At 44.2% G+C, this 13,988-nt stretch overlaps 1 protein-coding gene across 1 annotated transcript in view; it reads right to left on the bottom strand.

The window, feature by feature from the left end:
- Window positions 1–1,023: 1,023 nt before the first annotated feature.
- Window positions 1,024–13,988, bottom strand: part of Colgalt2 (collagen beta(1-O)galactosyltransferase 2) — a 105,479-nt gene continuing 92,514 nt past the window's right edge. Inside the window, exons 8-12 of the mRNA XM_021197980.1 lie at window positions 12,927–13,033; window positions 9,711–9,843; window positions 8,556–8,683; window positions 4,720–4,926; window positions 1,024–3,216 (exon numbers count right to left, since the gene is read on the bottom strand). Coding sequence (XP_021053639.1) covers window positions 2,940–3,216; window positions 4,720–4,926; window positions 8,556–8,683; window positions 9,711–9,843; window positions 12,927–13,033 — 852 coding nt within the window. The 3' untranslated portion in view covers window positions 1,024–2,939. The remainder of the gene's footprint in view (window positions 3,217–4,719; window positions 4,927–8,555; window positions 8,684–9,710; window positions 9,844–12,926; window positions 13,034–13,988) is intronic.

Here is a 13,988-nt window from a genome sequence, read left to right as displayed (position 1 = left end):
ACTCAATTTCCTCTAGGGGGACACTTCTGCCTTGAACATATGTCATACACTCAATTTCCTCTAGGGGGACACTTCTGCCTTGAACATATGCCATACACTCAATTTCCTCTAGGGGGACTCTTCTGCCTTGAACGTATGGTATAATTCCTGCCAGCTTACAGAATGCTACTCATCTGCACACAGTAGCTCCCACAACATGGCCAGGGCAGTAGCTGCCCTGTCTCATTTGCCTTGGAATGCCATGACAGTTCCTGATGCTCTCTGGTTTTCAACACTGATGCAGACATAGAAGTCCTGGTAGTGTTGGTCATTGGCAAAGGTTTGAAGAGCTAAGCAGCAAGCATAATTTAGGAATTTAGAAAATCTGTTTGTTTGGGGTTTTTTTGTTGTTGTTGTTTTGTTTTTTGGTTTTTTGAGACAGGGTTTCTCTGTATAGCCCTGGCTGTCCTGGAGCTCACTTTGTAGACCAGGCTGGCCTTGAACTCAGAAATCCACCTGCCTCTGCCTCCAGAGTGCTGGGATTAAAGGTGTGCGCCACCATGCCCGGCTTGTTTTTATTTTTAATGGAGAGTTCCAGAAGGCAGCTGGTCACTTCTCTACCCTGAAACAGCACAGAAAGACAGACCAGGGTATGTGGATGCCCGCTCCTTCAAGTGCCCAAAGGATGCCAAGGCTGAGTCTTCTGCAGACTGGAGGGGGCAGCCAACAGGGCAGCGCTTACACTAACAAGGTCAGGCTTGTCCCTCAGGAGATCCCAGTTTGGATCCTGAGAGGAATCCACATGGGCTTCTGCCTCTCAGGCACCAACAGCAGGCTCCAGGGCCAGAGACAAAGCTCTGTACCGAAGGCCTCAAGTGTCACTCACCACAGTGGCCAGGTATCTAAGTTGAAGAGCAGAAGGGAGGCTTGACAAAGCTATCTGGATTGTTAAAAAGATGGCTTTTTAAAGTGCTAGATCTGCAGTTTATAATCATTCACGAGAACATTACAAGGGACTCAAATCTGAGCAGGCAGAAACACTATACTAACAGAACCAGAACTTTATTCACAGTTAGAAAAGGTCCTAATCTAAAATTCAAATTTTGAAATCCAATGTCTTTTAAGAATGAAAATTCTTAACTCTGTCAGACCAGCTGACAGGACAAACAGGAGAAAGTTCCCCATTAAGACAGCAACAGCAATGACAACAACAACACAAAAATTAACTCAGTCTCCCTTCACTCCCAGTGCCCCAGCCACCCCCCACCCCTATAAAATACACAGTTAAAGCCAGGCATTCCTGCACACATTCAAATTACAAACAAAATACCGAACACCCAAGGAGACCTTAGGAATCACTTAGGGTTCCCCGTGAGCTCCCCAATGTTCTTCTCTTTTTCTCTAGATGAGAAGAGGCAAGCTGGGGTTGGATAAGCCTGGTTTCTCAGCTTCAGTCAAGAAGCCTGAACTACAACCAGGAAGGAAGGGCGGCTGAGGTGACACACCACAAGACACGGTCGACAGCTGACTGGGAATCCCAACACTGTGTGACACAGTCCAGCATTGCAACTGACATAAAATTAGTCTATGAAGAATTAGGGAGTTTTAGGGGACTTTTTTTTTTTTTTTTTTTGAGAAAAGTGTCTATCTAGGATTTTTGGCTCTGAGAGCTGTGGATTGTTGACTTAAACCTATTGTCTAGACCAGTGTCTTATATATCCACTGGAGAATAAGTTATTCCTAACTGGTTAGCTTCTCACCAGCGGTCTTCCGTGCTAAAGCCAAGCTGGGAAATTCAGGCAGTTCAGATGCTCAGACTCACGTGTCTGTACTGATATTGCCCAGTGTGCAGTGAGAGTCTGAGACATCTGTTCCCCTGCCTCACCCTACAGATGATGGTTTTTCCACATTGGTAAAATAAATAATTCAGAATATAATGAAAATCCAAAACAAGGAGATTTGTGAGGCTGAAATGTATTCTGCCTCTCAGCAGTGACTTATTAAACTCATCAACAGTGACTTATTAAACTCATACCTGCAGTTCCTCCCCAGGCGAAGGGGTGGCATATAAGGTGTGAGGTTCTGGGTCACCCCATCCCTCACAACCTGTATATATTACAGTTTTATATAAATAGACATATTGGACTTAAGCCACAATACAAATGCCAACCGTTGAGATCTTTCCCCCATAAATATCTAAATATTATAGCCACATGGCACCTAGACAATTTGATGAACGCTCTAGCTGCCATGATGGTCAAGAGCTATGTTGCAGCCCAAGCCAGTTACGTACTCCATTGGATAATAACCACTTAGCCATCTCTCCAGCTCTCACTCCATGGGATAATAAAGCCAAGAAGAAAACATCCGCTTTGCAACAAACTCATGACAGAGCTCCTTTGAATAAAAGCCCAATTAATGGTTTGATTTCCCCATTCCCAGACACTTGTTACATAGTACAGTTTTCAAGGTCACATCAAATAGATGAATAAATGTAGTCTAGATGGCTTGATGATTTCAGGGCCACATCTGCCACATAAAATGGACTACTTAGATTAGTAAACAAGGTCCACTGGCTTGCCTGAGTTGACTGCCCACTTACTGATGTGACAGCTTGGGGTGCCATTTCTTGGATGAGAATATGAGCCATGTAGACACACCAGTGTGGCTAACCGCATTCTATGGCTAGTGAGCAGAACTGGGCATTTGGGCTGAAGTTTAACTTAGCCATTCCAGTAATGGCTTCCTAGGGGATTTGGTTTTTAATTTCTCTGTTCTTCACTGTTCAAATTATATAATTTTGGTGAATAACATCAAACCACTTGATTAGATGACTGCCATCACTATAAAACAAAACAAAACAAAACAAAGCAAAACCCCAAACTGGAGCAAACAGATGAGTAGCCCTTTAGAAAATCCCGACAGTGATGAACCTTGCAGACCACACACCCAGGAAGCTTTCAGAGTTCGTCTCTTGAAGGCACAGTGTCCAGAGAGGTCGGTGGTGGGAGTGCTTCTGTGTTCTTGGTGTTGCTGCGGATGTGTCCTTGCTTCCGAGATTTCCAGGAGTGTGTCCTGTCCCAGTCAGTAGCCACTGTCTCATTGTCCCAGATGGTTGACGTTTCTGTGTCACTCAGATAGCCTGGCTGGCCTGTGTAGTGCGTGGGGTAGATGAGCAGAGGCTCTGCGGAGAAGGCTTTCAAGTCCCTGGACTCGTAATACGCCTTGTACTCGGCCCTGTAAACAAGAGGTGCACACCCACATGAGGGAAAGAAAGAAGTCTCAGGGAATGGGGAAGGCAGAGAGCCCTGCTTGTCATCTCTGAAACTGCCTGGGTTCATTTCTTGCTTTTGTCAAGTTGTATCGATGGTGGAGAACCTTAGACTACAAACACAGAAAGGATTTCTTTAAAGTGTTGAGAAGGTCTGTAGAGACAAGCAAAAGGGCCAAGCCCAACCTGTTGTAGTTGGCTAGAACAATTTAGTGAAAGAGCTTCAAGTCATACTTTGAAAGGTAAAACATCGACTCTACTGGACTCACAGCGATAAATAAACATGATCAATTCTCAATCAGTGTTCTGTTTCCACTGATAAAGAAATGAAGACATCTGAGACCTGGAGAGCAACAACGGGGTAAGGGGTATGGAGAAGGTTTAGAGTCATGCTAGCTGGTCATCGCACCCCAGTTCTTGCTTGCTGCCCGGGCTCTGTGCAGTTGTGAAACTAGAGGGACAGCTTTGCTTCCTCCAAGGGTTCCTTGAAAGTTATGTGAAGAATACCTATACAGTATCCTTGTCCATGGGAGAATTAAGGACTATTTTCCTTTCTGTTTCAGGAGATAGTGACCTGACTCTATGTTTCTGTCAGGATACGGAGGTAAAGCATATTGCGTAAAAGATGGCAGAGAGCTCCATCTTTACTGGTGACAAGATAAAATGATCAAGCTGTATCATGGGAACCTCAACAGCTAAAAGGAAGGACAGAGTTGGAGATCACTTAGCAACTGAGAGAAGGGGTCAAGGTCAGAACCTGGCCTCCTGTTCCACTCATGATTTTAGGACACACTGCTTCAGCAGCTATTACAAATACTCTCAGGGCCCAGAGATGTGTGGTTATTTCTGCCTCTAAGAATGTATAGCCTACTGTGAGGACTAACAGGTAACTGCCATTTACTAGACCTGTTGATAAGTGTCAGGTCAGTCAGCAGGGCCTTGGGCATTTGAGCACTGTATTCCTCTTCCCTTTGATATCTGGCTCAGATGCCATCTCCCCTTCCCCTGAATTTCTTGCCACTATGAGCATCACAACACATCATGATGATCTGTTCATGGATCCGTGTTATCACCCAGAGTTTGAACACTAAGAGGATGTGTACACTACTACCCAGTGCTGCACACATGGGGTGAGCAGAATGAACCTAGAATAAATCTAGGGTGGCTTAAGAAAGATGACCTTTAGCTTCAGGTACATGAAGTTGCAAAGTCAGAACATAGACAAGTAGATCCTGAGCAGACCATTATCCTGCATACTGAGTAATGAAGAGGATATTAGACAAGACAGTTACCTCCTCTGTCTCACCATTTCTGTCCATTCAAAGGTCTACTCAACTTTTCCAGGTTATAATAATAAAAGGATTCTTTAGGAAAGCCATACAACTATAAAAACACCAAGTTCCACCCAGGAGACTTAATTTATGAACAGTATGTGACCAAGGGACAGGTGGCCATGGCAAGAGACTTACACAGGATGCTTGTTGTACATGATTGGCAGAAACTCATCCACTGGCAACATCTTCCCAAAAGGATCGGCTCCAACAAGCTTCTGTGCTCCTTCCAGGGAGATGGCGTAGCCCAGGGTCCAGTAGGAATAATCAGCTTCAACGAGATTTACAACATTGGGCACCGCCTTCTCTGGCTCTTTGACTTGCATTCTTTTTCGACCGATGTAACTGTAAGGAGATGGGAAGAAGAGAAAAGTTCCAAGTTGAATATTAGAATATTGAATATTATAAGAACAGAACACATATTTAGTTTTAAAAGATGTTTTAAAGCCTGGACTCTCCTGTCTCTTCCTAATGAATACCACCGCAGAGATCATTCTAGCAGTATCCATAATCGCTATTGGTCCTCATAAAGTCAATTTTCCAACTCCATTTATCGGCACCCCAACTATTCAGGCCTGGTGGTCTGTCTTTAAGCCAGAAAGGGAAGATGCAAAGAGATGAAAAAGTTGCTTGGATGATTTCCCTGGGATGATATTTCCAGCTGTGTTTACAGAGGTTGGAAAGGAACAAAAGAAGCCAGATGTGAGAATCTTGAGTTTGTTGTCTTCATGTCTTCATGTCCCCAGAGCTTCTGCCTCAGATGCTTTCTGTACCACTTTCCATGTGTGGGCGCTAAACAGCATAGAAAAGGCTGTGGGTGAGAAAGGATATTCCGTAGAGGACCTAGAGACACAAGAGGAGCCCTAACGGGTTCCTTCTGGGGAGTCTGAATGACAACTTTGAAAGTCTTTCCCCTATACACTCTGCTCATGCTCTGAAGAAGACACGGAGGTCTGAGGAATAAGGTCATCATTGGGAAGAGAGGCCCCTAGGTCTTGCAAACTTTATATGCCTCAGTACAGGGGAGCGCCAGGGCCAAGAATTGGGAGTGGGTGGGTAGGGGAGCAGGGGAGGGTATAGGGAATTTTCAGGATAGCATTTGAAATGTAAATAAAGAAAATATCTAATAAAAAAATAGTAAAAAAAATCTTTGCCACAATAAAAAACAAACAAACAAACAAACAAACATATTCTGCTTTTAGCTCTTCTAGGAACCTCAAGAAGATGTCCTCAGAGTCCGACTTTCTCAAGTGCAGTAGAGAAGAAACTTCTAATGAGTGCCTGAAATGTGGTTACAAGGGCTGAGGAATTGACTTTATAATCTTACTAATTTAAATCCCAACACAGGTGGTGCCCAGCCCTGACTAACCCATCTCTAATACAATTCCTACATGTAAAGCTGAGGAGACATCAAGGAGAAAGGTTGGAGAGACTGTAAGAGTCTGAGGTATGAGGTCTGAGGTATCTGCTATGAGGTTGCATCTCCTAGGAGCGTAAGGGAAGGTACATAAAATCTCAACAACATGGTTGCTTAAACAAGACCTGAATAAGTACAACACCAATACACAAAGACGGGGGGAAAATCTCGCGGGGGTTTCAGCCCTAGATAAAGAATGACAGGAAACTAAGGAATACTGAGAGCAGGAGGCTCCCCAACCCTGGGAAGAACGCCCTGTCTTAGTTAGGGTTTTACTGCTGTGAACAGACACCATGACCAAGACAACTCTTATAGATGACAACATTTAATTGGGGCTGGCTTACAGGTTCATAATTGTCAAGGTGGGAGCATGGCAGCATCCAGACAGGCATGGTACAGGAGGAGATGAGAGTTCTACATCTTCATCTGAAGGCTGTTAGCAGAATACTCACTCCCAAGCAGCTAGGACTAGGGTATTAAAGCCTACACCCACATTGACATACCTACTCCAACAAGGCCACACCTTCTAATAGTACTACTTCCTGGGCCAAGCATATACAAACCATAACACCCTCAAATTAGATATTCAATACCAGGTGGTCAGCCCTGAAATCATGTATGTACCTGTAACATTCTATGACCTAAACACACACACACACACACACACACACACACAGCCACAGATGCAGAAGGGCTGAAGAACGGTGACTTCTGGTGGCTAGAACTGTGATCCTAACAGACACTGTTCAGAAGACGGATCATGTGACTCAACTCTGACAGGGGAAGCATCTTTTTTATTACATAGTATGATTTTTGAGGTTTATTTCCTAGTTAGTTGGATCATTGCTGTTATTATTATTATTATTATTATTTTCTTAAGTTCAAAAGAGGAGTTCCATCAGGGTCCAAATTTATCTTCCCCGTTGAGGATGGAAGGACAGGGAAAGTTGGGCTGTTCCAAATGAGCAGGCTGTAATTTGACAAGGTTACCTTGGATACACAGTTGGAAAACTTGGGACATTTCTGCCTCGTTGGAGGAAACAGAAAGTGTTGCTTATTTCACAAAGAAAAGAGGAAGAAAAGGAGAGAAGGGGAGAGAAAGGGAAGAAGGGAGGAAGGAAAACAAAAAGATGCTAACTCAGAGGCAAGAAACCAGCTCTGAGCCCACACTCCCTGAGAGAACCTGGCTTCCCACTGTGGGCCTGGTACCAGAGGTTTTCCACGGAGATCTTTGTCCAGGCTGGGTGGGAAGGCTCCAGGAAAGGGAAGTGAGTGCAGGCAGGGAGATGAAGTCTCTGCCACACCTTCCAGGTCACTCCAAGCCTCTCTGAACTGAGTAGGGTCAGGCTTGGCAGGTGAAAAGCAGACAATCCAGTGAGGAGTGCGGTGGGACCTTGGGTGCCTCTTCGGGAGAGAAGATCTCTTCCAAGTGTTACATACAGCTCTTGGAACAAAAGGCTCAGACAAAGGAATAGTTCTCGCATACCTTTAATTCCCTGCATGGCTTTATATACAGTTCTGGGGGTGATTCAGGGTTTGACAGCAGGCATCTCTCATTGGCTTGGACTGAGAGTTTGGGGGAACCTTATTTGCATGTGAGAAGGCTTGGTGATATTCCTAAGTGGCTGATACCCACGCCTCTCCTGTGGGGTTGGGGGGGGGGCGGTAACTCTGACAGGAGCCAGGGTCCAGGAGACATGAGAGAACTCCTTCCATCCTATGTAAATGAATTACCACTGGGTCTAGAGGTTCAAGATCTAGCCTCAACTGGAAACCAGGCTGTCTACATTTGGCCCATTGCCCCACATCCCACCACAAGCAGTCAGTGCTTTCCCTGGTTAGACAACCCCATCCCAGTGGAGGAGCTAGCTTCAGATCCTTCCACATCTTACCCCATCAGGGACTGCAGAGGTAACCCTCGTCCTGGGAGCTGATGTTCAAGTACACATTAGCTCTTTTTTTGTTTTTTGTTTTTTTTTTTTTCGAGACAGGGTTTCTCTGTATAGCTCTGGCTGTCCTGGAACTCACTTTGTAGACCAGACTGGCCTCGAACTCAGAAATCCACCTGCCTCTGCCTCCCAAGTGCTGGGATTAAAGGCGTGCACCACCATCGTGTGGCTCGCATTAGCTCTTAAACGAATGCATGCTACCCCCTCTTCACACACAGTCACTTTACTTTGCAGATGAAATTTCTACCCTTCTCCCCAGTGGTCCTCAGGGTGTTTCCTCACCTCTGTCAAGAGGCCACTGATCAGGTGGGTGACTCCAATCCCATAAACAAAAAACCAACCAAACACACACACACACACACACACACACACACACACACACACAAAACACAAACAAAACAAAACAAAACAAAACTTCCCATAGTTTCTCACCTTGTAGACAGAGGCAGAAACCCAACCTTTCCCTACTTCTTATTTCTGGGGATGTCTGTGGTGTAAAAATCAGGTAAATGGAAGGAAGCTTGATTGAGTCTCCTACCAGCTGGGGAGGTGGCTTTCTGTACCTTGGAGAAGACTGCCCTTTAGAGCTATCCATCTTTGTGACTCACATCAGTTCCCAGTCCAGCTGAGCCTTGTCAATGTCCTCCATCAGCTTCATCAGCTTCCTCTTAAACTGATGCTCAAAGCGCACATCATCCTCAATGACGAGAGTCTTCTCCAGCTCTCGGTCAATAACCTGTAAAGGCCATCCGTGGGGGACACGGTGAAAACTTTGATACTCATTTTTATTTTTAAAAGCTTAGATCCAAGAACATGACCGGTGATGGTCAGTTATATAGATGATTGTGCCATGTTCACAGCAATGAAACCATGTGATCTACAGATACCTTAATGGTACAGTGCTAGCAAGCTTGCAGGCTGAGATCTCTCAAACCCAGTACCGAGAGGTCATATGCATTGCGTTGTTCAAAGGCAGGTCATATCACACTGTCACATGTCAAGATGGAGATTACCCTTGGGAAATGGTGACCAGAAGACTGTTTCTTGATCTCAGTATTGATTGACATGGGTGTCTCATTCTATGTGTGCCATTTTGTTGACTGTATCTTATGATCTATGTACTTCTACTTATTTCTATAACATTTTATTTAAAGCATAGAAAAAGAAGAGGCAAGTCAAAACTGGATCATTAAAGGAGAAGAGGCACCCAGAGGTCCTTATTTAGTTTTTTGTTTTCTTTATGTTCTTCTCCCTTCTTGTGGGAAGTGACCCTTACTCATGTACTCTGAGATCCAGTGCCACCTCCAGTAGTATCTTGATGTATAAGACACGGGACCCAGTTACAGCTCTGCCTCTTCTCACTTGAAAACAGTTAATACTTCATGCCTGCTGTGAGAAGGCTCCATCCTGCCCAACCCTGCCTCACATGCCTGCTGTGTGATTCTTGCATGAATTCATTTGATAAATGATAACATGACAGACATACACAAAACATTCCTGTTTGCGAGGAAGGAGAACTCAGGAAAACAATGTTCCTACACTGTGAAAACCATCACCTGACCATTGTCCCACGTGGCACTGAGGCCACCATCCTAGTCTCTTTGCTGCTGGCCTTGGGCTGACGGGATGCACAAAGCAAGAACAATTTTCTAGCATACTTCCGGGACAATCATGGGCTCCTCTTGCATCTGACCCAAATTCACCTGGGAAGTTCTAGTTTCCCTTGCCCTCATTACCAAAGTGTTCCTCTAAAGAATATTTACCTCTTTCCAGACAGAGAAGTGACTAAGGAAGCAACCAATTTCACCCCTGGTTAAAGGCCTGGAGGAGTAGGGGTCCCGGTAACCTGGTAGCATCTCAATGTTCCAGGCCTTCAGCTGGCTTGTGTTGAGTGCCCTGAATGACAAAGAATAGGCATGAAGATCACCAGGTCAGTGTGTCCCCACTCCAGATCAGAGAGGGAAAGAAGGGGGCAAGGGAGAGAAAGAGACTGCATGTTTCCTCAGAGCTTCTCTATACATGGAGAAAGACTTCTCTGTTTCTGATGATTCTCTTGATGCCTGCCAAGTTGATGTACCACAATGGCATTATGAGCATGGTGAGAGCAAAAAATGGCCTCTTTTATATGTGTACATCCCTACAGTGCCCAACATGATTTCCCCCATAGATTCTCTAAAAACTTTGAAAAAGGACTTTCCTGATGAAGAAAAAGCAATACATAGGCACGCTCATTACATTCTGAAAGGGCTAAGGACAGGAAGGAATGAGGGGAAAGGCTGCACACAGGTGGCCTCCCTTTGGACCTTAAACTAAAACAAGGCCCAAATTAAAAACAACATAGGTAAATTTTCCAGATGGTGGAGGGAAGGTCTCATGATCCAAACGACGAGGCACTGGTGAAAATGGTCACAATTAGCTAAAACTCTCACAATGTCCATCGAGAACAGTGGGGTCTCCAACCATCGTCAGTTTGATGGGTTTTATGCTTACCCTAGTTGGATTCTTTTCTTCATGGCCTAAGAGCATCCTTGAAAAACAGTCACCTCACACAACCATGAGTAGTTGTGAAAACTGGGGTTGAGTAGCCACTGAAAGTGACAGGGTGGGTAGGCATTCCCTTGAGGGCCTGCTTCTGGGACACCATCCTTATCCAAGTCAACAGTCTTACAGAAATACATTATAGAACACAAAACACAGAACACACACACACACACACACACACACACACACACACACACACACACCTGCTTATTTGAAAAACCCAACAAAAGCAGCAATCTTTTACCTAGACCTACAAATAAACAGAGCAACTACACCCATTTGCTACAATTAAATTACTAAAACCAAGAATGAAAGAGCAAGCATCCTATTGACCTTATAGAAGTAAAAACAATTACACTACAGAGATTTGTCCGCCAAAATTAAAACAACTTATATTAAATGGGCAAATTGATACAAAGGTACAACTACTGAAATTACTTAAACTTAAGAAATTCTGAAGAAGTCTAAAACGAGTAAAATAGGTTGAGTTAGTAATCTGAAGTCTTCCACAAAGAAAAGCCCAGAGCCAGATGTTTAAAAAAGAATGAGTACAAATTCCTAAGAGCCTTTAACAAAGAGAAAGAGGAAGGAACCAATCCCAAAAGATTCTATGAAGCCAGTATTATCTGAAGCGAAGCTAGAAAACTGCAGGCCAATACTCCTATTAATATAGATGTGGAATTGTAAAGAAAACACTAGTAGATAGAATCCAGCAACACAGGCAAGGGGTAGACAGCAGGACTGGGTGAATCTGTTTTCCAGCATTACAAGTGCAGTTTAACCTGTAACCATCTATAAAATCAATGCTCCATGGTGACAGAAAGGAAGCTATGTGTTCATCCCAGTGGAAGATGAGTTTGACAAACTTTCATGTTAAAAAAATAAGAAAACAGTAAGAAAAGGTCCACACCATCAGCTTGGGTACCGCGCCTCGTGTAGAGTACTTCACAGAGAAAACCTAAATGCTCTCTCTCTGAGAGCAGGAGTAAGACAAAGACCTCTGCTTTCATCAGATCCTTTGAATGTTGGGTTCAAGGTTATAGCCAGGCAGGGCCATAAGGTAAGACAGGGAAATAAGCACTACCTAAATTGCAAAAGAAGAAACAACGCTCCCTCCAATTATAACAGACAAGATCTTGCCTACAGAAGAACCAAAGTAATGTGTGTACACACACACACTCACCACACAATTAAAATTGATAACTAAGGCTGCAGAATATATGATCAGTATACAACAACCTATAGTGTCTTTACACATTGACAATAAATACTAAAAACAATAAATTAAGGAAATAATTCTATTACTATGGCATCAAAAAATGCCAAAGAATAAATTTAACAATGTAAACGAAAAGACTTATAAACTAAAAGCAACAAAGCCTCATTCAAACAATTGACGTATATCTAGTAAGTGAAGTGACTTGTTATGATTCTTGGCACTTCTTCAACTGACCTGTAGTTCAGTGCAGCTTCTATCAACACCCAAGCTGGTGTGTGTGTGTGTGTGTGTGTGTGTGTGTGTGTGTGTGTGTGTGTGTGTGTGTAAATCTATCTGTAAACTGACAAGATTACAGCAATGCCCACAAGACACCAAGCAACTATGCCAGGCAAACCAGCCTTCCATACAAGTAACAAAGGTACAGGACTCATGTCTCCTTATATAGAAAGCTGCTGCATTAAGTCAATGTGCTACTGACATAAGGAGAGATCTATAAATTAACTTAATGAAACTAAGAGGTCAGGGGCATTCTCTTACATTTATGGTCAACTGATTCTTGACAAAGGTTCCCAGTTTTCAGAGGGCAGAGTATAGTTTTCAAATAAGTGGTACAGGGGAAGCCAGATGACCATTTGGAAATGAGAGGGGAATCCCAAACACTTAGCTCAACATAGATCAAAGGCTTAATTAAATGTAGGAGATAAAACTGAGATATACCTGCAAATCCCAGCACTCTGGAGGCCGAGGCAGGAGAATTACAAGTTCAAGGCTAGCCTGAGTTATAGTCAGTTCTAGGTATGTGTGATTTTACTGTCACATCTCTAGGAAAAACAGCCACTGTGGTCAGATCAGGAGGAATCTAGATGCCCCACACAACAGGACACATAGACCTTTATCTGTTGTTTGTTTTCTTCAGACCTGAACATGGTTTCAAACACATTCTCTCTATTATATGAGAGAAACTGCCACAGCTCTGAGGATGGTCAGAGACTGGGGGAATCACCTCTGGAGGTGTGAGGCCTAGAGGTCACGGGTGGGAAGTGTGTCCCAGGGCCAGGCTGAAACTAACATCGCTGCTCCTGTGCACATCTCTCTCACAGGACTGTCCTCCATGGTAAGAGCCTCAGAGGTCCCTCCCTCCAGGACTCCTTCTCAGTCGGACAGGACACCACCCTGTTCCAGCCACCCCTGCAAGGGGGCGGGCAGAGGACTGACTCACTTCCCATCCACGGCCTCGACAATCTTGACCTCGATCTCCTGCTCGTAGAGCGTGCGCAGCATCCTGTCCCGCCTGTCCTTCCTGCGTTTGAGGTTGATCATGAAAATCTAAAGCAGGATACAAAGGGCAAAAAACACGAGTGACTCGGGGTTATTTTAGGTTGGTTGAAAAGCTTAACAAAATGGATGTGAGGACCAGTAAGGGGCGGGAAGAAAGCTGTGGCTTTGTCTTCCTTATTGGGCTCATGGGCAGGGGATGGCAGCAACTGCTATTGATTGGAACCGTGCTGCTTTCTAGATGCAACCATCAGCAAAGGCCTAACCTGCTGTTTTCCCGATAGTCACTGACGGACATGTGCTCTCTCCTCTTGAGAAAATAAAGTTCAAAAAATGATCACCCCAAAGGCCAAAGGTGAATTAAAATGCACGCACACAGCTTGGAAGGGGAGATGTGTTTTGCCAAATGGCTAAATCAAGCCAAATGACTAAATGCATCCACGTACTTCCGGTTTTATACTGCCGCTTGCTATCTGCCTACGGCCTGTTGTTTCCATGTCTCAGTCTCCTCATCCAGGAATGGGGACCACTGTGGCTCTACTGCACAAGTACTATGCTTGGCATTGTCACAATTCACACCCACCAGGTAAGCTTTACAGCTTTCAAAGACTAAGAAAGATCAGAGTCTTCAGGTGTCCAGAATGAACGTCAAGATCTCCGTCTCACAAGGTTTTTTTTTTTTTTGCCAGAATTCTTCAACCCCTAAATCTAAAAGGATAAAAACATTGAAGAAAAGGGGCCCAGTTCCCTAGTTGTTACCCCTGACCCAGGAGAGAATAGTACAAAACATGATTTTGGTATGAGTTATTTTAGAGTGCTCAACAGAGGGCACCTGCTGGCTTGTAAATAAGGATGAATGTACATTCGAGCTTTCTGAGCAAGGGCCAAGTCTGCCCTGGCCTGAAATGCCTGGTTGATAGCAGTACTAATACATAAACATAATAAGGCAACTAAAGCCTCATGAAGACTGCAGTGGGGAGATAAGCGTTTTATTTATTATTTATTC

Source organism: Mus pahari, chromosome 5 (genome assembly GCF_900095145.1).
Source record: "Mus pahari chromosome 5, PAHARI_EIJ_v1.1, whole genome shotgun sequence".
In the NCBI taxonomy this organism is placed as follows: Eukaryota; Metazoa; Chordata; class Mammalia; order Rodentia; family Muridae; genus Mus; species Mus pahari.
The sequence above is the reverse complement of the archived record's forward strand: the minus strand, read 5'-3'. Positions and strand labels throughout refer to the sequence as shown.